Source organism: Sycon ciliatum, chromosome 1 (genome assembly GCF_964019385.1).
Source record: "Sycon ciliatum chromosome 1, ocSycCili1.1, whole genome shotgun sequence".
Classification (NCBI taxonomy): Eukaryota; Metazoa; Porifera; class Calcarea; order Leucosolenida; family Sycettidae; genus Sycon; species Sycon ciliatum.
Genome location: NC_088643.1, coordinates 50,639,408 through 50,664,543, shown reverse-complemented (window position 1 = coordinate 50,664,543; position 25,136 = coordinate 50,639,408). Strand labels below are relative to the sequence as shown.

General features: G+C 46.7%; 1 protein-coding gene across 1 annotated transcript; it reads right to left on the bottom strand.

Moving 5' to 3' along the window:
- Positions 1-5,910: 5,910 nt before the first annotated feature.
- Positions 5,911-25,136, bottom strand: LOC135830912 (transmembrane 9 superfamily member 3-like). Its single transcript, XM_065343133.1, has 13 exons — positions 24,856-25,136; positions 24,586-24,781; positions 21,750-21,970; positions 21,277-21,351; positions 19,901-19,978; positions 19,433-19,564; positions 19,106-19,272; positions 17,556-17,781; positions 16,600-16,739; positions 13,932-14,147; positions 10,076-10,159; positions 9,064-9,140; positions 5,911-6,774 (listed from the first exon to the last, which is right to left on the bottom strand). The coding sequence occupies exons 1-13, from the start codon at positions 24,928-24,930 to the stop codon at positions 6,707-6,709; spliced, it is 1,755 nt and encodes a 584-aa protein (XP_065199205.1). The 5' UTR covers positions 24,931-25,136; the 3' UTR covers positions 5,911-6,706.

Genomic DNA, 25,136 nt, shown 5'->3' with positions numbered 1-25,136 from the left:
AACAAAAAACGCTCTTGCACTAATAATAATTATCTCCGCCAAGGCCAAAAGGCTCCACATAATACCGGTACATGTTATGTATGTACAATGTACTACCGGTATACCAAGTTAATTTTTTTAATTTGACAGTGATTTTCATGATTTTTACATATTTTTGGTATTTCGGAAAATTTAGGTGTAATGTTAAATTAGGTGATCCAGGACCAGTACCGAAGTTACCGAAATTTAAATTACACCGAAATAAAGGTGTTATACAGTATACTGAGACGAACGTGACAACTATTGAGCAGGGGCTGCACCCAGACGCAGCAGTGATGGTGGGGCATTGATGGCTCTGCTGACCTGAGGTCTCGGCATCACGGCCAAAAACACGCACCAAAAACAAAAGATAGAGCTGTACGAGTGTGTGTTTGCCGAGCTGAAACTCACACTAGCAATGATCACTTGCCAGAATTCTGCTCGTGGATGGAAGGTATCTTGTCCAAGTTTGTTCTGAGGCCAGGCTCGATTGAACCAGGCCATCTTTCGATCCGATCTGTTTCTCTGGAGTTCGCTGATTTTTCATATCAAATTTTGGTGTCGCAGAGGGTACTCTAAGTCCGTACTGATCAGAGGTGACTCGAAATACGCACATATTTCCGCTAATTGCTAAGGGCCTGGTCACACATGCACTCGAAAGTAGCGTATACGCTGAAGCGAGGTCGCAGGAGCGAAAAATGGCATGGCAACTGCGAAAAGCGGAACTTCCGCTTCAGCGGAAACTCCAATCCGCTTCCTCAAAATTTTCGAAGCGAGACTGTCGCTTCTGCGGATTCGCTTCAGCGGAAAACACGACGGTCTGCTGTATATGGACTTGCTACGAGAAATTTGTATGCGTATGATGTCCATGCAACAAAAATGCGTGCAAGATAGTCATTGACCTCGTCTATTCTCCGTACCGTATGCACCACAGTCTCATTTTCCGCCAAAGTAGGAGTTGTGCCCTGTTTGTATGTGTGACCATACACACGTGGTTTCGCTGGAGCGACACCAGGCTCGCTGCCGCCGAACCTCGTCGCCGAAGCGAATCCTAGTGCATGTGTGACCGCGCCCTAACTTGCAAACCCTCGGTTACGACGAAAGCACCGAAGGGATATGTTTGGCATGTGCCTCCACCAGTATTTCTTGCAAAAGCGTAGTTTGTTGCCGAAATGCAAGCTGTTTTAGTCGGCTCAGAGAAGAAGCAGCTGCGCTGTGAAAACCGCGGGAAAACAGTGGTGAAGATGCCAGGAGTGTCAGGAGTGTCAACCTTTCTGCAAGGATTGGTGGTTCTCTGTAAATTCTTCTCCTCTGGCCATTGGCAGCTCTTGATGATTGAGTGAAGGTCCGTTTGACGCTGTGTCCGTTCGAAATCGGTCTTGGCAAAGTTGATTTTTGCATGAAATGTAACCCAATTTGTATTTCGTATGGACACTCGAAAACCCACTCGCGTGGTATGGGACTTCTGCTTATCGTAGATTCCTGAAAATTGGTACGCGAGGAGAACATACCATACTGTCCCCTCCATAAAATATTTGAGTCGAATACAATAACAGAACATGAAATTATGGGCGTACGAACTTAGGATACCATGTACGGACTTCGAGCACCTGGGTCTACTAACTAATTGTTACTTTCGGGGGTGGTACTATCTTTCGGGGAGTACTTTTTTATCGGGGGTAAATGACACGCACTGGGAAGCCTGCGCAAGTGGAGTAATACTCTCACAGCTCAACTGCGGATGAGGGGTGAATTTCCCGAAACACTGTGTATTGAGCAGGGAGTGGTGCTTTCTTGCAGGTAACTGGTTTGCCGAGTCGAAGGTTCGATGGACTTCTCGTGTGCTCTGGATGGCAGTCGTGAGTCAGTCAAGTGTCAAGTAAAGTCGGCGGAATAGCGCGAGCTCCAGTGTGGGGAGCAAACCCTTTCTTTCAGAACATTGATGACCGAATATCTCAGTTTGTGATGCCAGTTTACACATTTGTTAAAAAATGACACACCAATTATTTGAGAATACTATGAAAGTAGGGCATAATTCAAGACACTTTCCAAAGTGGGATCATTCCCATTTTTTGACACAACGGGCATGAAGGATAGCACTTCCACTTGCAACAATTCATGCATGTTTGGTACGTGGATAAAGAAATGGAGCAGAATTCGAGGAATTGCGCGACGGTTTGTATGGTTCTGCCAATTTCACTGCTCTTCGAGCAGAATCTGCCACCTTTTCGAGCATAATGTCCAAGGCATTTGACTCGGTAAACCATAGCATGCTCCTACAAGAATTGACAGCCATTGGCGTGGGAGGTACAGCTTTGCAATGGTTCCTTACGTACCTACAGAACCGGGAACAGCGTGTCGTCACGAAGACAGCTCAGGGAGACACATACGCAGGAAACAGAGGTGTGCCGCAAGGCTCTGTCCTTGGGCCCTCTTTATTCAATATATCAGTTCGTAATCTTCCCTCTGCAACGAAGCACTGCATGCAAGGCACGGCAATACGCAGACGATGTTTCCCTCTACAAAGCTGGCAAGGACCTAAACCAACTCACACTCGATCTCGCTGAGGATATTACCATTGTTCGTGATTTCCTGGCTGCACGAGGTCTCTGCCTCAATCCGGACAAGACTCAGTTCATAATCTTCAGGTCGAAATCCACACCTTTGACCCCTGACGTCAGCCTTCAACTGAACAACACCTCAATTGCCCCTTTGCCTGAAGTGAAGTATCTTGGAATCGTTTTGGATGAACACCTTACTTTTGGTGCCCACATCGCCCACCTTGAGCGCAAGATTGGAAACAAGATCGCTGTGTTCAGGAAGATACGACACCAACTCACGGAGCACGCCAAGAAAACATTCTACATATCGTCCATCCAATCAGTTCTCGAGTATGGGTCGAATGCGTTTGCTCACTGCCTTCGTGAGGGTCAATATGAGCGCCTGGTTCGCTTGAGTAGACGTGCCTTGCGCACGGTGTTCAACCTCACTCGCTTCAACAGCATCAGTGCACTACAAAAACGCAACAATTTACTCCCACTGGCCGCTCGGTATCAGCTCAGACTTTTTGTTCTTATTTTTCGTTCACTAAATGATCTAGCAAGCCCCCTACTCTCTAGTTGTTTTTCGTTGCGCAGTGCATCGTCACACACAAACTCCCGCACACGCTCTCAAGTTTCTAAAGCCCTTAGTCGGCCTTACTCTTCCCGCTGCTTTAAATCGGTATGGTCTTTTTTCTCTTATAAAATTAGTTTTCTAGGCTCAGATCGTTGGAACTCTCTACCTGCTGACATTCGCCTTTGCACATCTGTTTCTCGCTTCCGTTACCTTGTATTGGCACATTTAGGGTACCCTGTAAGAAGGCCTTAGGCCTGTGGGGATTGCCCTATCAAAAATTTAATAATAATAATAATACTTCAAAAGAAGTAATAATCCGCCGGTAGCCTCCCTACCGAGTCCCGGCCTCTAGTACTTCAGTAGATCCCACATACCGGTACGTCAGACTCATACTACATGTACAGTCATGTAGTAGTAGTAGTGCATACCGGTACATTTTTGCGAGTTCAGATCACGTAGATCTACATGTACACTTCCACTGGCACTGGTTGTATTTGTATTAATTTTGTATTTATGGATTCTTCACAGGCCTTAGCCTATCGAGGGAGTCTCCGTAACAGTTTATGAAGAAGAAGCTGAGGAGAAAAATAAAAATAGGAAATAGAATGATGCGGGGTGGTAGTAATATACATGTACATGTAACACAGTGCTCTATGACATCCATACTCTACGTGGAATGAAACCAGAGGGCTCATATAACGGGTGATAGCAAAGTGTGTGCGGACAAGAGCAGTAAAACATTTTGGGCTGGATACAGACTGTCAGTACGAATGGCAGCCGGGAGGGAGTTCCATGTGGCAGTGGTGACAAAGAGAAAGGTGGCACGGGTGTGTGTGCTGGCTCTAGCAGGTGGGAGTAGATCTTGGGGGCGCCTGGCGCTGTTTGACACCGAGTAGCCTAGGTCCTCCAGGGTCGTCATCTGGCTATTGTAATAATAATTTTGTATTGATAAGGAGGTGGTGCACCGGTGGAGCTCAAGAAGGCACTGAATCAGTGAATGTGTCTTCGCCATGCGAGGCTGGGCCACTGTAGGTGCGCGAAAAGTGAGGCTTTCGGCTCCGTTTGAGGAGGGTAGATCTACACGCCATACTGCCGCAGGATCACACGTCTCTTGCCTGTAGCCGTTCAAGGGTAGTACTAGTAGTAGTAGCCTGAGCACTGGAGATTTGACCAGATAAGAGGGATGAGCATGAGGCGTATTCAACCACAGGTCGAACATATCCAGTGTACAAGCGGCTGGATACGCTTGGTCATGTGGATCAGCAGGACCACTCGCCGGCGGAACTTTGTCGTGATGGTGGCGACGTGGCTGGTGAAGTCGAGGTTGGAGTCCAAGATGACTCCAAGATGTCGGTGAGTCGTTACATCAGACACGTCATCTTCCTGCATTCTCAGGTGCGGAGTCGGAAGATCACTTCAGGGTGGGCACGTTCTGCACGACTTCTACTTCTAGGAGAGAACTGCTTCGAAGGGTTGAAGCACCCTCCGACTCAATCAGCCCACTGCAGAACGCCATCAGTGGCGGCCTGGAGGGGGTGGACCAACAAATTATATTTTGTTGTTGGTTAGGTCCTCCGGCTAGCGGCTGCTCTCCCAAGAGCAGTGTCATCGGCAAAGACCACATCAGTAGTGACGTCACATCAGACGATATGGTGCGAGGAAGGGCATTTAAAATATTAATGTAGAGAATGCCAAGAATGGGGCCAAGGTGAGATCCCTGGGGAACGCCTGCAGAAACTGGGTGGGTCAGCGACTTGGCAGAGAGAACTTTGACACAGAAGGAACGGGTCTCTGACTCTGAGGTAGTTGGTGAACCAAGAAACGGCTTCAGGGGATATGATAGTAGCGAGCTGACGGAGAAGAACAGTGCGCGGTACCTTGTCAAACGCTTTCGCGAAAAGCATGGTAGTCAGTGCGCTTGTCGAGTGCTTTAGCCACTCTTGAAGACAGGACAATTAGCTGATCGAGTGTCGACGTGGTTCCAGCAAAGAGTTTCTGAATGGAAAGACGACGCTGAAGACGATAAGCAACGTTTCGATGAAGTGGCTTTTTCTGGCCAGCGAATCCCTATTTTTGGTCTTTTTTCATTTTTCCCGCACACACATCACACCACATACTCCGGTATGTACTGGCTGGTGGTAACCACCCAGGAGAATGAAAGAAAAGTCAGGAGAAGTCTGAGAAAGAGAAGAAAGACGTGTGTGACCATAATCGTCGGGAATCGAACCCGCAACCTCTCGATTGGAAATCACTGCACCATATGGGACACACACACTAGTACAAGTACAAGTACGATCAAGAGTCCATAACCCCCCGGGGGGTTATGGACTCTTGGTACGATACAGCTATAACCCTGTTGGCCTAAAACGGGTCACGCCGCCCTCCACCCAAGCATGGGCACTATGAGGGGCAGTGGCAAATAAAGAGAATCAGCTAGCAGAACTGGCAAAACAGATGAAACAATGGAGTAGAACGGACGACTGCTGTACTGTAACAACAACCTGACAGCTACAGTGACAACGACTGAAAACGAACAGGAAAGAAAAAAGAAAGAAAGAAAAAACTGCAAAATTTCACGTCACAAAAAAAACACTGTCCACGAAAGAATTCACCAAGCAAAAGGAGTGTGGGCATCCGAAATCCCACCAGGACTCCATTAACAGTTCTTCCACGTTGACGATGTAAGCGGCAGGGCAGGGCCTCACAAATCCGACAGACCCCCCCCCCCCCCACACACACACACGAGCGCGCGCACAGATTACACCTGCGCATGAATTGAAGTCTGACACCGTCTCAGAAAACTGCATGGTGGTTTTCAAGATGCCAATATTTACACACCACAAGCGACTCGTGTTAACAAGAAATGATGATCGGAAAAAAGGAAGAAGAAGAAGAAAGAAAGCAGAAGAGGAATGCATAGGTGCCGACCTAGGAACAAGCGAAGAATTGTCTCCATGTACACTGCAGAATAACTGGGGTAGAAAGTTGCGAACAAAATGGATGTTATATGATGGGAACAGACAACGACGGCGACATGTAAATAACCACCACACGTCCTGTCCATGCACGCAGTCAGTAAGGTGGCACATTATGATCTATTTGTCAGCACAGCACAACACGGTAGAAGCAAAACAGTAAAGAGTGAACGGCAAATAAATCTTGAGCGTGTGCATGTGTGTGTGTGTGTGTGTATGTGGGGGGGGGGGGGGCAGGCTGTATGGCAAGCCAACATAATACGTATTATTACATGTGCACGATGAAGAATTCTGAACAGCTGCAGAATAAATTCACCTACGACAGGCAGATATATTTACAACATATGGCGAAGGACAGGTAGCAAGGGCTTCCTGCATCTTGTCAAGAGCTAGCCAGGACCAGGTTCAATTACAACAAGAAATCGGCCTGAAGAAATGAGAGATTTCTCTATTACAATCAAATCCTGTACCAGCACCTCAGCACTGGGCCTGTGACCCAGCGATTCTTAGTGCCACCGCACACCAGCAGTTGCATGCACCATGCGCAACATGCGGTCAGCCGGCAAGTGTCCGCAGGCCAGACGACATCAGCGTGCTCAGTCAATTTTCACCGTAGAGTATATCTTGTGCACAAAGAAGTTGGTGCCCATGTACCCAATTGTACCTGCCCACAAACCAACCACAGCCAGGACAAGAATGAGACCAACAGCCAGGACAAGAATGAGACCAACAGCAAGTACCAGAGCAGCGATAGCAATAACAGCAATAACTTCGTCGCCCATGCATTTCTAACACTTAGGGCGCATACATACCACGGGATAACGGGAAAGGTTTATTACTGGCGGTTTTAGCTTGACAAGTCCAACATTGCATTCACATGCTCCAGCAACCCCCCCCCCCGGGAACTCGTAACGTGTATGGCTAGCTTTTTACTAGTTTGCAGAAACATGAAGCTGGTCCTGCACGCGCTCTCTTTGAGTCTGGCCATTCTAGAAGCTTGTCAACAGTACCAGGTAGTGAATATTTTAGGAGACAAGATACTGAAACATCCCTGCAGATGCAGAAAACTCAATTTCAGGCCTCGTTTACACGACGATTGAAAAACGTTTTTGACACTTCCACAGATTTTGATAAGAGCGTTTACATGACAACGCTGAAAAAGTTGAGTCACCTCCACCATTACACTGCGCTCTTTAGCCGACTAGACCCTACTGCTCACAACCATCACCACTGCGAGGACACTTCCGTAGACGATATTGATAACTCCTTCAGGTGAGGTAATGTTGAGGTGACTCAACATTTTCTTCAATGGCCGAGAGCTCTGTCGCACCCTGCAACGCTGAAAACCGTTTCAAAACTGTTTCAAAGCAAAAAGGGCCTTCAAAGTATTTTTCAATTATTTTCGTTCTGTTTCGTTCTCATGTACACGGCAAAAACGCTTCGCTACCATGGAAATGCCAGAATGGTGTGGCGGGAAATAAGAAAAAGGACGAGTGAGTGCCGAATTTTCATGCTTTTTGGGTGGTTGTCGTTTCGCGTTCTCGAAGTGAGCCGCGGCCGTCCTGTGCCGTGGTCCTTCGTCTTTCGTCACCGGTTCGTTAAAGCTAATATTCTTAGTTTGGAAAAAAATGGAGGCGTATCCAATTTCGAAAGCAATCCACACAGTCAAGTAAGCCAATTTAGTAACCGAACGTTTTCGTTCCCTTCTCATTATGGGTAAGTACAGGGAATAATGGAAAAAAATATTTAAAAAAACAACTACAGACAAAGCATAGATCGAGAACCTCACCTTTGAAGCATTTATATTCGTAAGTTGTCCCCTGAACTATGTGTTCAGAAGGAAAATGTTTTGTCACTTCAGTAGTTTGGCGCTAATCCTCGTGAAAGTGTCAGGAATGCTTCTCCTCACTGATGTTTTCATTATGTTTTAGTCAGTTCTTCACCTTCACCCTGTTTTTGACCTGTTCAGCTGAATTTTATTTTTTCCACACGTATAGCGTGAAGTTCTCGATCTATGCTTTTTCTGGAGCTCTACAAGTTGCTTTATTTTGATATTTTTCCATTATTCCCTGTACTTACCCATGATGAGAAGAGAACGAAAACGTTCGGTTACTAAATTGGCTTACTTGACTGTGTGGATTGCGTCGGTGCTGACACCTTTTCTTTCGAAATTCTTAGTTTGCCGTGATGTTTAGCTTGTTTTCGTCTTGAGTGTGCTCACCTTCCCCTTTCTCATGTTATTTCATAATTTAGAACGTTGGTTTGCGCATCCAAGACGTGATAGAGCTTATCATCAGGTCGTTGAATGTCAGTATCACATCAGTCAGTATTGTGCTAGCTGTTGCACCTTCTGACTACACAACATCTTGCTTATAACTGTTAGTGTTGGACACAAACTACAGATAACATGTAACATTTTGGTCCTTTCTTTTTTAATTTAATCCTTGGCTCTCCATCCGAGTCTTATTTGGTGATTTTTCCAGTTGTTAAGTTTTTTTTTAAATAATGGCAAGGGTTGAGAGGGACGTGCTGCGTTCCCTTTGCCAATCTCGCCCACACATTCTTTTTTCATTATCCAGAAAGTTTATCTTAGGGATACCAGAGTAAAATCGGCCTTGGGTCTATTTCAGTTCCTTTTACATGTGGTTCTTCACTGTCACTGGAGGCTTTCTCATTTTGGGTATTCCGTGACGTATTTAGACAGCCGATGAGAGTCATATCTTTCTTTTATAGTTGTTTTGTGGTCAAAGCATTTCCACAAACTGGAAAAGTCAGTCCCCATTCTGAGGTTCCAGTGATATCTAAGAAGGGCTTTCTTCCAGGAATCGTGATGCATACTCAGTACACTGCCCTGGTCCCATGAATCCCGGTGTTTCAGAATTTGGAACCAATGTTGGATAGAGCGATGTATATAAATCAGCCATTTTGTGTGTTTATTCTATGCCAGCCTTACCGGTCATGATGCCAAAGCCAACGCTAAACACCAGCATGTTGCCAAAGTAGAATGACGTCTGGAAGAAGCCGTACATTCTGGAACAGAAAAGAATGTGTGGGGGGGGGGGGAGAGAGAGAAAGAGAGAGAGAGGGAGAGAGATAGAGAGAGAGAGATAGATAGAGAGAGAGAGAGAGAGAGAGAGAGAGAGAGAGAGGGGGGGGGGGAGGGAGAGAGAGGGGGGGGGAGAGAGAGAGAGAGAGAGAGAGAGAGAGAGAGAGAGAGAGAGAGAGAGAGAGATATGGAGAGAGAGAGAGAGAGAGAGAGAGAGAGAGAGAGAGAGAGAGAGAGATAGGGAGATGTGGAGAGAGAGAGAGAGAGAGAGAGAGAGAGAGAGATAGGGAGAGGGAGAGAGCGAGAGAGATAGGGAAAGAGAGAGAGAGAGAGAGCGAGAGAGAGAGAGAGAGAGAGAGAGAGAGAGAGAGAGAGGGGGGGGGGGGAGAGAGAGAGAGAGAGAGAGAGAGAGAGAGAGAGAGAGAGAGAGAGAGAGAGAGAGAGAGAGAGGAGAGAGATAGGGAGAGGGAGAGAGAGAGAAAGAGATGAACGAACAGAGTACGTTTCAGGAGAGCACCAAAAATACAATAAAAAGCATGGCCATTCAGTCTGAATGCAAGCTACCATGGTGCTCATGCAAAACCCGGTTCATCTATCCCGTTGAAATGTCACAACGAAACACTCTGTTCCTTTGAGGAGGTAGATTCTTGGCCCGTGCACATGAGAGAAGATTCCTGGTATGTGCATAGTAAAGTGCGCACATCGAGACAGGCGGGTACGTGATAGGTTGATATAAAACTAGGAAGTTGAAGAACATGCCAGAAGCTTGCGTAAAGTGCCGGCTCACGAATCCTTCCCCTGAAACGGATAAGAGGCTGCGTGACTGCATGTGAGGTGAATCGTACATGAGAGAGAAGACACGGGGCTCAGCAATGTTCATGGAGAAATATTGGGAAAACAACAGGACATGCAATCTTACTTTGTTTTGAAGAAGAAATAGTAGAAGGAATAGAAATAGACGTAGACAGCAGTAGAAGCTGCAGCTGCAAAACTGGTCCATTGCCTACAGGAAACAACAACAACAACAACAACCCAATCCTTCTAGCGATGAACAAATTACACGCATGCGACGACGGTAAACAGCTTCTCAAGTATGAGCGCAATTAGGAGCACAGAGGTAAGTACTAGCTTGAAAACCCTTCCATCTGATGCAATGAGCATAATGATGATACTATTCGCCTATCCGTGTTGGTATCAGGTCTATCAAACCCTAGCCTTCGCTCGGGCTTGACGGTGGCCAACTTAGATTATATATCCTACCGATAGATGCCACTCGGAACGTTGGGGTCGAGGGGACAATCACAAGTGCTATACCACATTTGCAAAATCCACGTGACCAAGAGTAAATAATAGGGCTGAAACAAGTATATCGATTACTCGAGTACTCGCTCGAAAATTTGCAGCGAGCGAGTACTCGGTTCAAATCCGAGTACCGATTGCAACATTGCGGGGGTTCATTATGCGCTGCAGTTACATGCGTCATGTCGATCGACTGCATGCTAGTATGTGTAGAGTGCGGGATGGCCACAGGCACAGCCGACACAGGCGCAAGGCGAGCATGCATGCATCACTGCCACTACACATGTAGTGCACGGTCTCTGATCCTAGGGCCAAATGTTACATGTACGTGCAGACTACAACGCGCGCATGCAGGGGGGGGGGGGGGGGGAGTCAAGATGAACCTTTTCCAGTCGATCGATGTTTTTGTTGTTTAGAGTAGAGTTCGAGCAGTTGTTATTTCTTTTTTCAAGTTCTTCTTTCGACTGTATACGCCGTGCGTTATGGACTGTCTTCGTCAAGCTTCGTCTGTCTCACCGACTGTAAAGCGCCAGTCGAGTCAGCGTTCCTTTGTGTGGAATTATTTCACGCAGCCCAACGGTAAGCTGGTAACCTGCAGCGAATGTCGGAAAGACTTCACGTACACTGGAGGCACAACGAATCTGACTCGCCACCTGAAGGATAGGCACAACATCGTTGCGAATTCCTCAGCCAGTGCCGACCAGGACGAGAAGCCACCGTCTTCTCGATCTTCGCGGCTGCTGGATCAGTTCGTGTTGTCACGAACTAGCAAACCCTGCAATGCAGCGAAACAGGAGGCCATTACGGAGCTCGTCGTTGACTGGATCGGGAAAGACATGAGTCCTCTAGGCATTGTGAACGACGTTGGATTTCGACATCTTCTAGGATATATCGAACCCAACTACTCAGTGCCATCAAGAGCAACTGTGTCGAACATCATACGCCGTCGCCACGAAACTGGGAAACAGGAGCTGCAAAAAAAGCTGAGTGAAGCCGATTCCATCGCTATCACCACTGACGCCTGGACCTCAAAGGCCATTGTGTCTTTCGTCGTGTGGTACACGGGACACTTTATCACCGATGACTGGGAGCTGGTTAGCTGTGTGCTGGAGACATCGCGCTTCCAGGGTAGCCATACAGCGGTGAATCTAGCTGCAACCACCAAAGATGTGCTGAGTCGATCCAAAGTCCCAGCAAAGTCAGTGGCATGTCTCGTCCACGATGAGGCAGCCAATCAAATGGCAGCCAGCAGGCTGCACAGGATGAGAACGGGTGGAGCTTCTCAGCTTGTGCCGCTCACAGGCTGCAGACGTGCATCCGACATACTGTAGTATAGCCTCCTCGCAGCCAATCCAGAAGCTTCTGGCCGATGCTCGCCGGCTTGTGGGTCACTTCCACCACAGTGCAAAAGCTACGGAAGCTCTGGTGAACAAGCAGACTGCCATGGGGGAGAAGGGATCCACTCCTCTCCACGTCATCCAGGATGTCTCCACTAGATGGAACAGCTCTATACACATGCTGAAGCGACTGCTGTCTCTGAAGCTCCCAATCATGGCCGTGTTGGAGGATGCCACTCTCACCAAGTCCATTCACAACACTCTGCTTCTAAGAGAGTCGCAATGGTCCTTGGCGAAGGAAGTAGTAGCGACAATGGAGCAATCGGCATCTGCAACTACACTGCTTGGTGGTCAGAAATTCTGCACACTGTCATTGGTTGCTCCTGTTGCTGCTGGACTCGTTCGTCACTTGGATATCGCAGCTGATGATGAAGATCATCAGTCACAATCACCCGATTCCGAGAGTCTTTGGCAAGTGAGATCCGTCAAAAGTTTGAACTGGATCCACCTAGTCCTCATTCCTTGCCCTGTATTGCAGCAGCGCTTGATCCTCATAGCCGTAGCCTTGGATTTCTGCCAGAGGCAATGAGGTCGGAAGTAAAGGAAGAGGTGATGCGATGTGCCACAGAACTCGTAACAGGTTCTGCACAAGTTGAGCCTGATGATAGTAACGTAGAACCGGCTGCTAAGCGCCCTTGTCTCGCACCTGAGAGCAGTGCTGATGTCGTATGCACAGTCTTCTGACCCCATGGAATCCTTTTTTGCATGCTTCGAGGATACCTCATCATCCTCTTCGTCCACGTCATCACCGCTGGCTGATCTTAAGACAGAGGTGCAGCTGTATTTCAATGAACGCCAGGTCAGCCCAAAGACGAACCCGCTGGACTGGTGGAAGGGTAATGCTGAACGGTTTTCGACGCTGATGCAGGTGGCCAGAAAGGTGCTATGTATTCCGGCTACATCGGTGCCTTCAGAGCGTGTGATTTCCGCAGCCGGTATTATCGTAAACAAACTCCGTGCGTCTCTTGCCCCAGCCAATGTTGACGCTCTCATCTTCCTCCGCTCTAACGTCTTCCTCAAGTCGCTGAAGCCACGTGTGATGGTGCCTGATGTACAGCTTCCCTCGTCAAGAGAGGCTATGTTTACTGAAGAGGAAGCTGACCACTGTGTTCAGTCAACAGCACTTGAAGAGTAGTCTGAGATCAGTGTTCTACGTGTATCTCTATGTAGACCATCGGAGTGACGGTTTAGCAGTGTTTGCCAAGTAACAGAGAGCACTTTTCAAGCCCTGTTACATGCCCATGCCACTACTTGTATATTAATATTTGGTATTTGCACCATTTATCTATATCTGTTCCTGCTTCCTGATTTTGTCGTCCAGTGCTTGCTTGTACATGCTAGTTTTCACTTGCTTGAGACAGCCAGAGCTGTGCATAATAATAATTACTGAATCATGGATATCCATTTAAGGTTGCTTGAGAACGTGAAAGGCATTCTTTAGCCAACCTTGCTGTTGAGTCATGTGGAATCGTGTGGTTTCCAGGTATGGGGGGGGGGGGGGGGAATACTCGTACTCGCTCGGAAGCATGTAGAGTACTCGAACAAGGAATATGAATACTCGTTTCACCCCTAGTAAATAAGCTCCCAAGAGGGTGCAACTCTGCATATGGGGTCCCCGATGGTGAACACTCACATCACGTGCTCCAGCTACAATTTGTACTATGTGGAATGAATGCTAGCGTGTGCAGCCCAAATATCTGCCAATCTGCCATGATCACGCCAACGACTCACATAAGTTTAGTGGGTTTCTGTCAGGGAGTGCTATTTTTACTACTCCACTGGTTGCTAAAATGTGCTGGGAACGTACAACGAGAACACTACACCAGGTGATGTTAGTTTTCACAGTCGGCGTAGTATTTGGCCAAGTATTTGTCAGTAGCCCAAACAGGACTGTCAGTAGTGGGAATTGAAAACCAGGTACAAACCCATACACGGGAAGTATGTCTAGTGTATGAGGCCAGCTTATTCTTATTCTTATCAAATTTTTGATAGGGCAATCCCCACAGGCCTAAGGCCTTATACAGGACTATTTACAATAAAATCACACTGTATATATATATATACATCATATGCCCTCACCAGCGATAGTCTTCCGCATTCAAGAGGAAGTAGGAACAGACGATGGTGACGCAGATGGTGACCAGCACCAAGATGATGAAGACCAGCAGCATGAAACCATACACATAGTAGATCTTGTACGCCCAGAACGAGGTGAAGATGAAGTACATCTCGATGAAGATCGAACCGAACGGGAGAATTCCCCCAAACAGAGCAATGGCCAGGGGCTCCATGAACCTGGGCAGAGCAATGCCAAGGAAGAAGACAACATGACACATGCGTGTGCAACTGCAATGCAACATAGAAGACTGAGGGGTGGGGTACTGGTAAGTAAGAATCAGGGAGTTGTATAGACCCAGGAGAGGACACGGCACCGGCTTGAGTCACACCTTGTTCCCGTGGACAGGGTGCGACTCGACCCGACATCCGTGATTTTTTTTCCGCTGAGTACTTCCCAGGGCATCAGAATTCATGATTACACAGATCACAAAAAAACCATCTGGGAGTCGGCTGTCCATGACCATTTCTCTTATAACTTTCGGTTGGTGATAGAAAGTCATCCTGTGGGGGCATACTGACCACTCGAACTAAGCAAACGACAAACACTATGAGGTTGTGGATGCCATTGAAATTTGGTACTTTTTCCAAGAGTCTTTTTAGGAACGACAAGAGTTGAGAGGAACATCAGGGCCTGCTCTAGACATTCAACACAGCCCGGTCAGAGTGTACCTGGCGCATGCAGGCCAGCCGGGTCAAGCCGGGTCAGATCATCCGGCAGAAAATCCACCAAAAAGCCTGCTCAAAACGCAGGAAAACAAAAAGGCGAATTTATTACTGGAAATCGGAAATTTTAGAGAACAAGGCGAACTATCAAAGTCCGCAAACGTAGAAGGTAAACGACATTACGTGAAGAATGCAAAGCAGTTCCATTGGATTCTTATTTAACAATTTGAAAAAAGGAATTCTGTTTTCTAATTAGTGCTAGTAGCAGCCTAGCAGGACGAACATGTTCACATAATAGAGCACTGGGGGGGGGGGGGGTGCCTGCAGCACCTTGTGGAGTGGCTGCTTCCTGCACGCATCGCGACCAAATCCACCGCCGCTCGTCTTCCTTTGGAAATGCGTCTTGCACAAAGCGCATGACATGGATAGACTAGCATGGTCGTAGTCCAGCCAGGGTCGACCTTTCTTCCAAGAGTCTTGGAAAGCGTGAGTTCTTTTTCTCTTCGCTGCAGGCTCCATCGTCCACATCACCAGTTGGCTGAAAACTTGCAACTGTGTCAAAAGCTATAGCCAAAGTTACGCTTTTGACTGCCTGCCCCATCGACTTTGAATGTCCTGACTTCCTGCTCGCCGCTGGCCAGATCGCGCTCGAACCAGTTGACCCTAGCCGAGTTACTAGGGAGGTTCCGGAGTACGATTTTTCGTGCCAAAATCCGTAGAGGCGCTACGGATTTTTTATACAGTGAAATGTTCCGGAGTACGGAACTTATGTGTTTGCCGTCATTGCCTAGGTTACGATCGCAAACACGTCACATTCCCGCGCTATGCCCTTTTATTTTGAAAATTTGTATCGAAATCAAAACTTCCCGCGGAAAATCGATGTTTCTCGTAAAAAAATTGTACGCGAAAAATCTTTCTGCACCCGATGACGCAAAATCTCCATACGAAACAGGTTCGTATGAAAGCCAGTCCACACGGATTCTCCGTGCCGAAAAATCGTATGGAGCACGCCTGGAAAAATCCGTAGCGCCCATGCGGATTTTGGCACGGAAAATCGTACCCCGGAACCTCTCTACAGTCGCTTGTAATTAATTGTAGACTGTAGTGTGTACGATTATGCTAAATTTGCAACATATGGGGTCCGCGAGGCACCCATCAAAAATCACGATTAGTGGCGTGTCACCTCCCTGTATTTTACTACTCCCTGGTTCGGTGTAATGAACGAAGCTGTACCGCTGCAGGTGAACTACCTGCTGGATGAGTCGGACACGACTTATAATCACAGGCAGTTGCTATTCCAACTGTACGCCACATTTTTCAACAAGCAAGTTGTCTGGAGTCACCAGGAAGCACAATGTTACACCCTCGTCCGGCTGTTGTTTTCGACCATACAATTCTTAAAAGTGACCTTCACAAAACCTACCGTAACTCGGTTAATACTTGGTATATTTTGCTCCGGTTTTCTGCAAAAGATTTCTGTAAGAATCCTGCATCTAGTGATGCACATAACTCAAAATCGACCGCTGACTCTGTTAGACCCCTTTTCGCTTGGAGCGGCTTATTATGTCCGTCATCTCTACATACCGGTATTTGCAATTTTGGTCATGGTGATTTCATATGACTGCGTTTCTGATGCATACCGGTATATTGCACGTGCTCCTTTTAGTGTCGGTCTTTTTACTCAGTCGCACCTCGTGCAAGCAACCAATAATGGAGCGAGCTTCCAGAATGAGAAAACTTACTCCTTTCCGGTTTTTGTGTGCGACGATCAATCAGGGCGAAGAGATCGCCACCACACACATCGGCCGAGCTTTCGTACGCCGTGTCCTCTCTCGGGTTTCTACTATTCAATGGGTAGCATGGGTAGCATCTACTAAAAACTAACCAGTTGACTGAACTTGACATGCAACAACAATAAGCAACAATGTTGGCAAGTCAAAAAAAAACACAGCCAAACACCGCCTACCATTTCTTCTCAGGAATGGGCCTGGGAACGGTGTTGACACGACATGGGTAGCTGGCTCTGCCAGATACACTTCTACCCAGCACTGTCCCAGAAAGGGTCAGAGGCAGAACAACGAACAGGCAGATCGTGAACACGGCGAGCTGAAAGAAAGAACCAAAAGAAGCAAGCACAGAAATCCACACACACACGCACAACAAACAAATGAGAAAAAGACTTCTGCGTGACTGTTCGTGTGGATCATTATTATCAAATTCGTAATAAGAATGTAAAGTAAAGTTCGCACATCCGCATTGCCCCAGCTCTACAATTGTGTTTGGAAAATATGTTGAAAAAGGAGAAGGACAAAATGTTACGAGTTATGACAAACTGTCCACCAACGTAACCAGATCTTATACAGTCAGCGAGTGCGACAAAATGGCACAAAACTGACAAGGAGTACTGAGACATTCGGCAACCTGACACCTAGCTCCAGCACTTCTCCAAGGCGCAAACCAACAACCTTCCAACTTGGAAGGCTCAGGTTCAGGCTTGTCAGTTTTGTGCCATTTTGTCGCACTCGCTGACTGTAAAAGATCTGGTTACGTTGGTGGACAGTTAGTCATAACTCGCAACATTTCGTCCTTCTCCGTTTTCACCATAATTTAATCGGCTCACCATCCGAGAAAATATGTTTTTTTGCGGAAATAGTGATATCATATGCTAGATGTCTGGCCCTTCCCCACTGAAGTGTACGTATTATATTATTCAGAGTTGTCGACATTTTAAAGTTATGGGCAGTGAGCAAGCACCGCATTATCCAGAGTATAAGCCTCACTGGAGTATAAGCCGCACCCAGATTTTTTTGTGACGAAATGCAGACATCTATCTCATTCACCACCGTTAATTGGGGGTGAAATACTGGTGTTTAAAGTGCAGCGTATACTCGGGAACAATACGGTGCCACTGGCAGTACTTACCATGCTGGTGAAGGGAATGGCACGCGATGCATGGTAGTACATGGCAACAAAGTTGATCATGAACGTCGACCCGCACACAATGGAGGGAACCAGAGCGGCACTGACCAGCATCTGCTTGATCCACTCCTTGCCGCCAAACTTGTAGTACATGGAACCACCAAAGTAGCCATTGACCGGAGAGGTAGCGGCATACACCAGAATGGCTGCATTCATGATGGAGCCACGCCTGAACATAGAAGCACACAGGTAACAAATACTGTAATTTCACAAATGTTCAGTGTACAGTGAAACCTGTCTAAGGCGACCCCTCAAGGGACGAGAAAAAGTGGTCGCCGTAGTCAGGTGGTCTTCTTATCCAGGTTCAGTGGGTCACGTGACCATATCCACATGTGATACATCATTTTGATCAGTGCATCACAGTGCACACACCTACCGTATTATCTCTAATATAAGCACGGTCCTTTATTTTTTCAATGTACCTCCGCCCCGTGCTATAATTGGAGACGTTCCTTTATTGGAGACTGTTCCATTATTATTTCAACCTCATTTCAGAGGCTTGTTGCCATGCCAAATTCATGTCAGACACACACATTTCAGGGTTTTTTCGCCGGTACAGATAATGAATTTACACAGTGTGCTTATAATGGAGACTGAGCACTTTATTTTTTGAATGCCGCCCCAAGGTGTTCTATTATTGGAGACGTGCTATTATTGGAGACTGTGCTTATATTAGAGATAATACGGTATGCTACTCTAGCACGACTCATGTGCCTGGGGTCTTCAGACCTGTCAAATGTCGTGCATGCACCACGTACATCTACACTTCCTGCACTGATGTGTAGATCTACCATGCCTGGTGCACCATGCAATGCGTACATTTACATGACTAGCACTGTGCAACGCGGTCGCGGGTGGGTGGTCGTCGGTCGCGTTGAGCGAGTGGTCGCCTTATCCGAGGTGTGTTGAATGTGAATGCGTCCGTGACAAGGAAAAGTGGTCGCCATGGTTAAGTGGTCGCCATGGTCGAGTGGTCGCCATGGTCAAGTGGTCGCCATTACAGGTTTTACTGTACTTTTATTTTCGGTACTTTCGGTGCGTCTGTTTCATACCTAAAATTTCAATACACCGAACAAACATTAACACACATAATCCAATAGGGAACTGCTTCTCTGTACCTAACACTTCTGTTCACCTAACCTGGCCTGTTGCCCTCATACCGAAATTATTGAGCACCGAAAATTTCTGAAATTAGAGTACTTACAGAGTATGTGCATTTACATATCAGCACACAAGCAAAAAAACCCGGATGAACACTCTATGCACAAAACCTACAAAGTTCGTAGGAAAAGAAAGCTCTAAGGCAAGCTTGTCAATCTGCATTGGTTCAAGTTATAGTTGCCATTGGAATGGAAAGATTAGACTAATCCCCTCCACCCGCAAAGGGTCGTGTCCACATGTTTATCTAGGGAGAAATACTGAGTAAGCATGATACTACAGTACCGGCCGCTTAGCTCTGACAATCTGGCTAGAAACAAACTCCGAACACTCACCCCGTGTACAAGTCATCGATGATGGCCATGAGAATGACACACAGGCAGACAAGTCCCAGCTGAGCACCAGCACCAATCACGGAGGAAAAGGCCATGGGATAGGCGGGTGCACGGAACACGTCTCCATGAATCTGCTTCCAGCCGTATTCATCTCCCAAGTCACGGTCCTACAAAGTGATGCCAGCAAGGAAGACAGCGGCAGGAGAATGTGTATCACAGCTCTTGTCCAGACTAGCAAATGGCTAGAATGTGATCAGTGTAATTGCATTCTGACTCGGAGATGAGCAGCCAAGACATGTTACAACAGGGTGCCCAGTGCCAACCTACCATATCATCAATCTCCTCGTCCCGACGATAGCGTGCATAGTCCTTTCTCAGGGTTCGCATCAATATCATACTGACCAGACCGATGAGGAAGATGACCATCATGAAGGAATTGAAGATGGAGAACCAATGGATCTAAACAGAACAACATGCAGTAACAGTAACGGTGTGAGAGAGAGAGAGAGAGAGAGAGAGAGAGAGAGAGAGAGAGAGAGAGAGAGAGAGAGAGAGAGAGAGAGAGAGAGAGAGAGAGAGAGAGAGAGAGAGAGAGAAAGAGACACACACACAGAGAGAGAGAGAGAGAGACAGAGAGAGAGGGGAGTAAAGACACTCAACACTATAGCACAGCAAACTTCATTGTTCTACTTGTTTCTGTTTTCAATTGCAGGATACTTTAATCCACACACGTGCGCATGCATACACCTGTGAGAGTTCCCAAGACTGCAGTACAAAAACATCCTGAAAGCTTACCCTGTGCTGGAAGAAGTTGGGGTCCAAGTACTTCTCGAATCGTTTTACAAAAAGAATACTGGACTTCTTCCACGTGACCTATAGGTGATCAAGAAATGCAAGCATTATAAGAGTGAAGTGTCAGGAATATGAATCTACTGACTAACTACGTTGTCACATACTTCATCAACATGATCCTATACAAGCACACGGAATAAAAGGAAATACGTACAGTAAAAACTAAAAAGGCATAACATGCAATATCATTGTGATATGGATATACACAAAGAATTAGAAATACCGTATTTCCGCAAATAAAAGGCCGTCCTCGTATACAACGCCTTCCTCGTATACAAGGCCGGGGCAGGGGCGATTGAAAAAATAAAAGACCGTCTCCGATTAGAAGACCGGGCCTACTAAATGAGTCTTTGTTCTTGTGTAAAAATAGAAGACCGTGGTCAAACTGTGGGAAAAAATAGAAGACCGTACTCAAACTGTGTGAGGAAAATGGAAGAACGGGGGTAAAACTGTGTGGCGAGAAATAGAAGACCGGGGGTCAAACTGGGTTGAAAGAATAAAAGACCGTCCTTGATTATAAGGCCGGGTTAGGACGAGGTTGAAAAAATAGTAGACCGGCCTACTATTTGTGGAAATACGGTAAGTGTAGAAGAGTGGTCTTGGGCAAGCACATACCCATACCAACACTATTTTCAGATAGCGTAGCATCTTTTCTAAAAGGGAATTCCAAGCACACTTGAGTGGATGTTTCGATAATGCAAAGAAAAGCAGTGCCATTACAGCCGTTGCTAATCAATAGTACAGTCGACCTACCCTTATAACGATAACCTCTATAACGATATTACCCTTATAACGATATTTTTCTGCCAAACCAAATCACTCCATTGACTTGTGTATACAATGCCTTACCTCTATAACAATATTGCTATAACGATATTACCCCTATAACGATAGAAAAGGGGCTGACCAATCGCCATTTTCCATTTTATAACAATATCTGGCAGGGAATATGTAGAGCCCACTATCCAGGTAGGGCAAGCTTCACTTGATAAGTCGCTGGGACATGACGAAATGCAATGGGGGCACAAGTGGGCACCTTGCTGTGTACAAAAAGTCCATGTACGTCAGTTTTTTATGCTACGAAGAGTGTAAAAAATGAACAAAATCCATGCATTATGACGTATTATGACGTATGTGTATGAAATGAACCAGTTACCCCTATAACAATATTACCCTTATAACAATATTTCTTGGTCTGACACAAATATCGTTATAAGGGTAGGTCGACTGTACATTCAAAAGGAAAGAAACAATGCCCATCCTTGACACCAACACACTCCCATGCTATGCGACACCATCAACACGGAGAAAGGAAGTACCTGGTATGTGAAAACTAGCTTGGCTCCTGGGACGAGTTTCACCTTGGCCTCACTGGTCAAATTTACATCAACAATCTACAACAGTGCAAATACGAAGCAATCAATGAGCACAAAGGTACAGCCAAGTCAACAGATGGATAGGAGTAGATTGCTGAACAAGGTGAATCCCGGAGAAATGCAGACTTCAAACACAGGAATGCCCCTCGTAAAGAAGCAGTAATCTAAACAGTCCGTTCAAAACTTGTCTCTGGCTGTCAACATTGGCATTTACTGGTGTACATGATCCCGAGTCAGACCAAAAGGCAGCCTACTGTCACACAAATAAGAGCAATGGTAGCCTGGTTCAGATGTTGATGTGCTCTCTGGCTTGAGGTATCCTGGGTCAAAAAGTCATCGTCATTTGACAGCTATAGACATTACAAAAAAAATGACAAGCTCCACATTCATGTATAAGTTGACCCACGCAATAGTACCTGGTTTCCATTGAAGCCAAACTCCAGTTTCTTGTGTGTCCAGACGTAGTACTCATCATTTCCATCAGCACCCTTCTGAACATCACCAACGATGCCCCAGATTGGCAGGTCATCCACAAACATCTGGTACCAGTAATGGTTCTTAACGGAGTACTCCAAAGCCTTGAACGTCTCATCGCTGGATAATTCTATCTCGCAGTACTTCTCCTGAGGCTTCTCAGCTACATCCATGAGAGAGAAAAAGAGAGAGGGAGAGAGAGAGAGGAGAGAGAGAGAGAGAGAGAGAGAGAGAGAGAGAGAGAGAGAGAGAGAGAGAGAGAGAGAGAGAGAGGGAGGGAGAGAGAGAGAAACAGACAGAGAGAGGCAGAGACAGACCAGACAAAGAATGAATAAATGAATAGACTCCAATAAAAGCCAAAAGAATCTCCGCCGCCGGGTCAGTGTCTACCTGGCTGATTTTTTCAACCAAATCCACACAGTCTCTCAAAAGGGCTACTGACCTGCTGATCTTGCTCTGGAGCAGGACCAGCGTAGTCCACAACGGCTGGAATTATATTTTTGTATGTATAGTACTGCAGCAACTATTGCCTACAGCATTGGCGTTTGAATGTCAGAGTTCTAAAACTATCAGTGACATATTACTGCCATCATCTCTCTAATATATGCATGTCTTTCACAAGGGAGTCGTCAAGCGTGGACGGGTCACCTTGGGATGAAAATACGACACATATGCATGGAGAATTCCAGTAGTCAATTACCGTAAAAGTCCGTAAATAAGTACGTATTTACTTTCGAATTTAGTGACCACACCCGTACTAACTTTCGGGCGGGTGCTGACTTTCGGGCACGAACTAACTTTCGGACCTGACTTGTGTGTAATGGAGAAGTCATTTTCATGTCGATGTACATGCTGCGTGCTACATGAGCGCATCGTACCGGTACTTATTTCGGGCAGTATGTTTATCGGGCTTGACTTGACTTCAACAGACAGAGCCAAAAGAATGAAGGTGGTATTTCTTTCGGGCAGGTACTTATTTACGGACTTTTACGGTACCGGTATCTAAGACTTCCATCCCGAGATGAATGCCCGATAGATGTTGTATTAAAGGGAGTCCTGGAAATATAGAGGTCCCGTCTTCGACAACAAGACCCTGAAGCTTCGCAGCAAGAGGCATGTGTATGAGGATGTTGATCTCATGATGCTCTTGTATGGTGCTGAGACGTGGATCACCAACGCATGTCACCTCCAGAATCGGTGTGCTTGATCCGTGGGTGTTTGCCATCGTCAACAGCGGGATGACCTAATCACAAAAGCTGCGCTAGCGGCTACACTCGGTGTTGACCCTGACGTCACCGGCACCATCCGTCGCCACCATCTTCGTTTGATAGGTCATATCGGTAGGATGGACGACTTGCTCACGCCGAAGCAAGTGCTATGGCGAGCTGCCTGCCCCCGGTCCTCGTCACGGCCAAAGAAGAGGCGGCGGGATGTGGTGGCAGCGGACCCGCTCAACCTGTCAGTGAGTACCTGGCTTGAGAGTTGCCAAGATCTCCGGCTGGAAGTGAGCTACCAACAGCATTCCACCGTCACGGCCCGCTCCTGATCCTCCTCTCTGCGTCTGTGTGTTTCATAGACCAGGAGACCTGAAGCGGCATGCCGGCTTCTGCGCTCCTATTCTCACTTGAACTTCCAGGCACCCGCTATCATTGAGTTCGCAATGGGCAAGGTCAAGGTGTGTGTGTGTGTGTGTGTGCGCGCGTGTGTGCCAGCTAGTTCGGTTGGTGGGTACACTTATGCCCGATAGTGTTGGGTCTGTTGCCAACGGGCTCGGCTGCTTGAAGGTGTAATGTTGTACCTACCACCTTTGTTGGTTTCAGGGTTCATATACTTTCTATTTGAAGTATACATACCTGTTAACCATGGACTACTTCTGGCTAGATTAACTCTTGTGTAATCATGGTGCTAGTGAAGCTTGTATCAGATCCACTCTGATTTAGCCATTCACACTAGTAGCAAGTATTACCTTCACTGGGGGCAGGGGTAACTGCAGTTGGATCCCAGGACGGATATCCTGATGCCGTCAATCCTTTTTCTGCACCTTGTCCTCACCCACTTACTGAGGTGTGGTGAACCCATAAGTGAGATCATTTTCAAGTCCACCCAGAGTTTTGGGGATTTCAGGGGGTGCCGGCCGTTGGGCGGTTCAATACCCAATTGAGTCATCTTTCCAAGATTCCTTTTGAGTCTCTCTCCTCTCTCCCGGGGAGACCCACGTGACCAGTTTTGGCAGTGAGCAACAAGTAAGTACAAGTACAAGTGTGTGTGTATGTGCGTATGTAAGTGTGTGTGTGTGTGTGTGTGTGTGTGTATGTGCGCTTCAAACAGCTGTGTGGTGGATACCAGGCTAAAAATAGTGGCGGTCAATTCATCAGCCTTGCAAGCTGTTGAATGGTGTAATCCCAGCACAAGTTGCTATGTCTAACATAGCTGTTCGCTATCATCGCTTCCGCGATGGGCATGTCTGAAAGGTCTGAGGTCTGAGGTATGTGCGTGCGTATGTGTGTGTGTGTGTGTGTGTGTGTGTGTGTGTGTGTGTGTGTGCGTGGTGCGTGCGTATGTGTGTGTGTGTGTGTGGATGGGTGGGTTTTATGTTAAACTGTGTGCGCTCTGGTTATTCAAGACCTGGTTAAATTGGTGGACTGTAAAACATAACGTTTGACCTCAGTTTACCTTACTTCAGCTCTAAATTGGGAATAGCATTCATCAATTTGAAACAATTGTGTGAAAATGAGGAATGATGACATCAGTGAGTCGAACCTCGCAGGCGAATCTTACCGCCGAATTTAATATCCAGACCACTGAATTCCAACTCGATGCCCTGCAAGGATTCTCCAAGCGTTTCGTGATAATGGTCGATGGAAGACTGAGGTCCATGGCAAAATGGCAATGAGAAAAAACGATAGGTCTCCTGACGATTGTGATACGGTCCAACTGTGTTCATCCATAGGACAACTTGCTCCTCGTCCTTATACTGTAGCACAAAATAGAGCACATATCTAACCTACCAGTCATTGTCACACTTAAATGGAATTGACTGGGGCTTACCTGATGACTATGTTCATCAGCAAGCACTACATTCGCCGTCGCCACCAGTAACAGTAACGCTCCACTGTGCCACATCGTGGCTCAACAGCACAACTTCGTCTCCAGAAATCCACCACGTCTACCTAACTGTAATATGCTCTGGTCGCTCACTTACAAGATAAATTTCAAATGATCTGACAATGAATATCGAATACAAGCCCATTTGAGGGTGAGGATAAAATCAGATTCTTCAACAACAAACTCAGTGAGGGATCATTTTTGCGAGCTCCCAGTTGAACACA

Coding starts and splice junctions, on each gene's coding strand:
- LOC135830912 (XM_065343133.1), bottom strand. CDS start 24,930: ATGTGGCACAGTGGAGCGTTACTGTTACTGGTGGCGACGGCGAATGTA. Junction 14,148..16,599: donor CCCATTCCTGAGAAGAAATG/GTAGGCGGTGTT, acceptor TGCTCTGCCCAG/GTTCATGGAGCCCCTGGCCA. Junction 9,141..10,075: donor TATTTCTTCTTCAAAACAAA/GTAAGATTGCAT, acceptor TTTCTGTTCCAG/AATGTACGGCTTCTTCCAGA.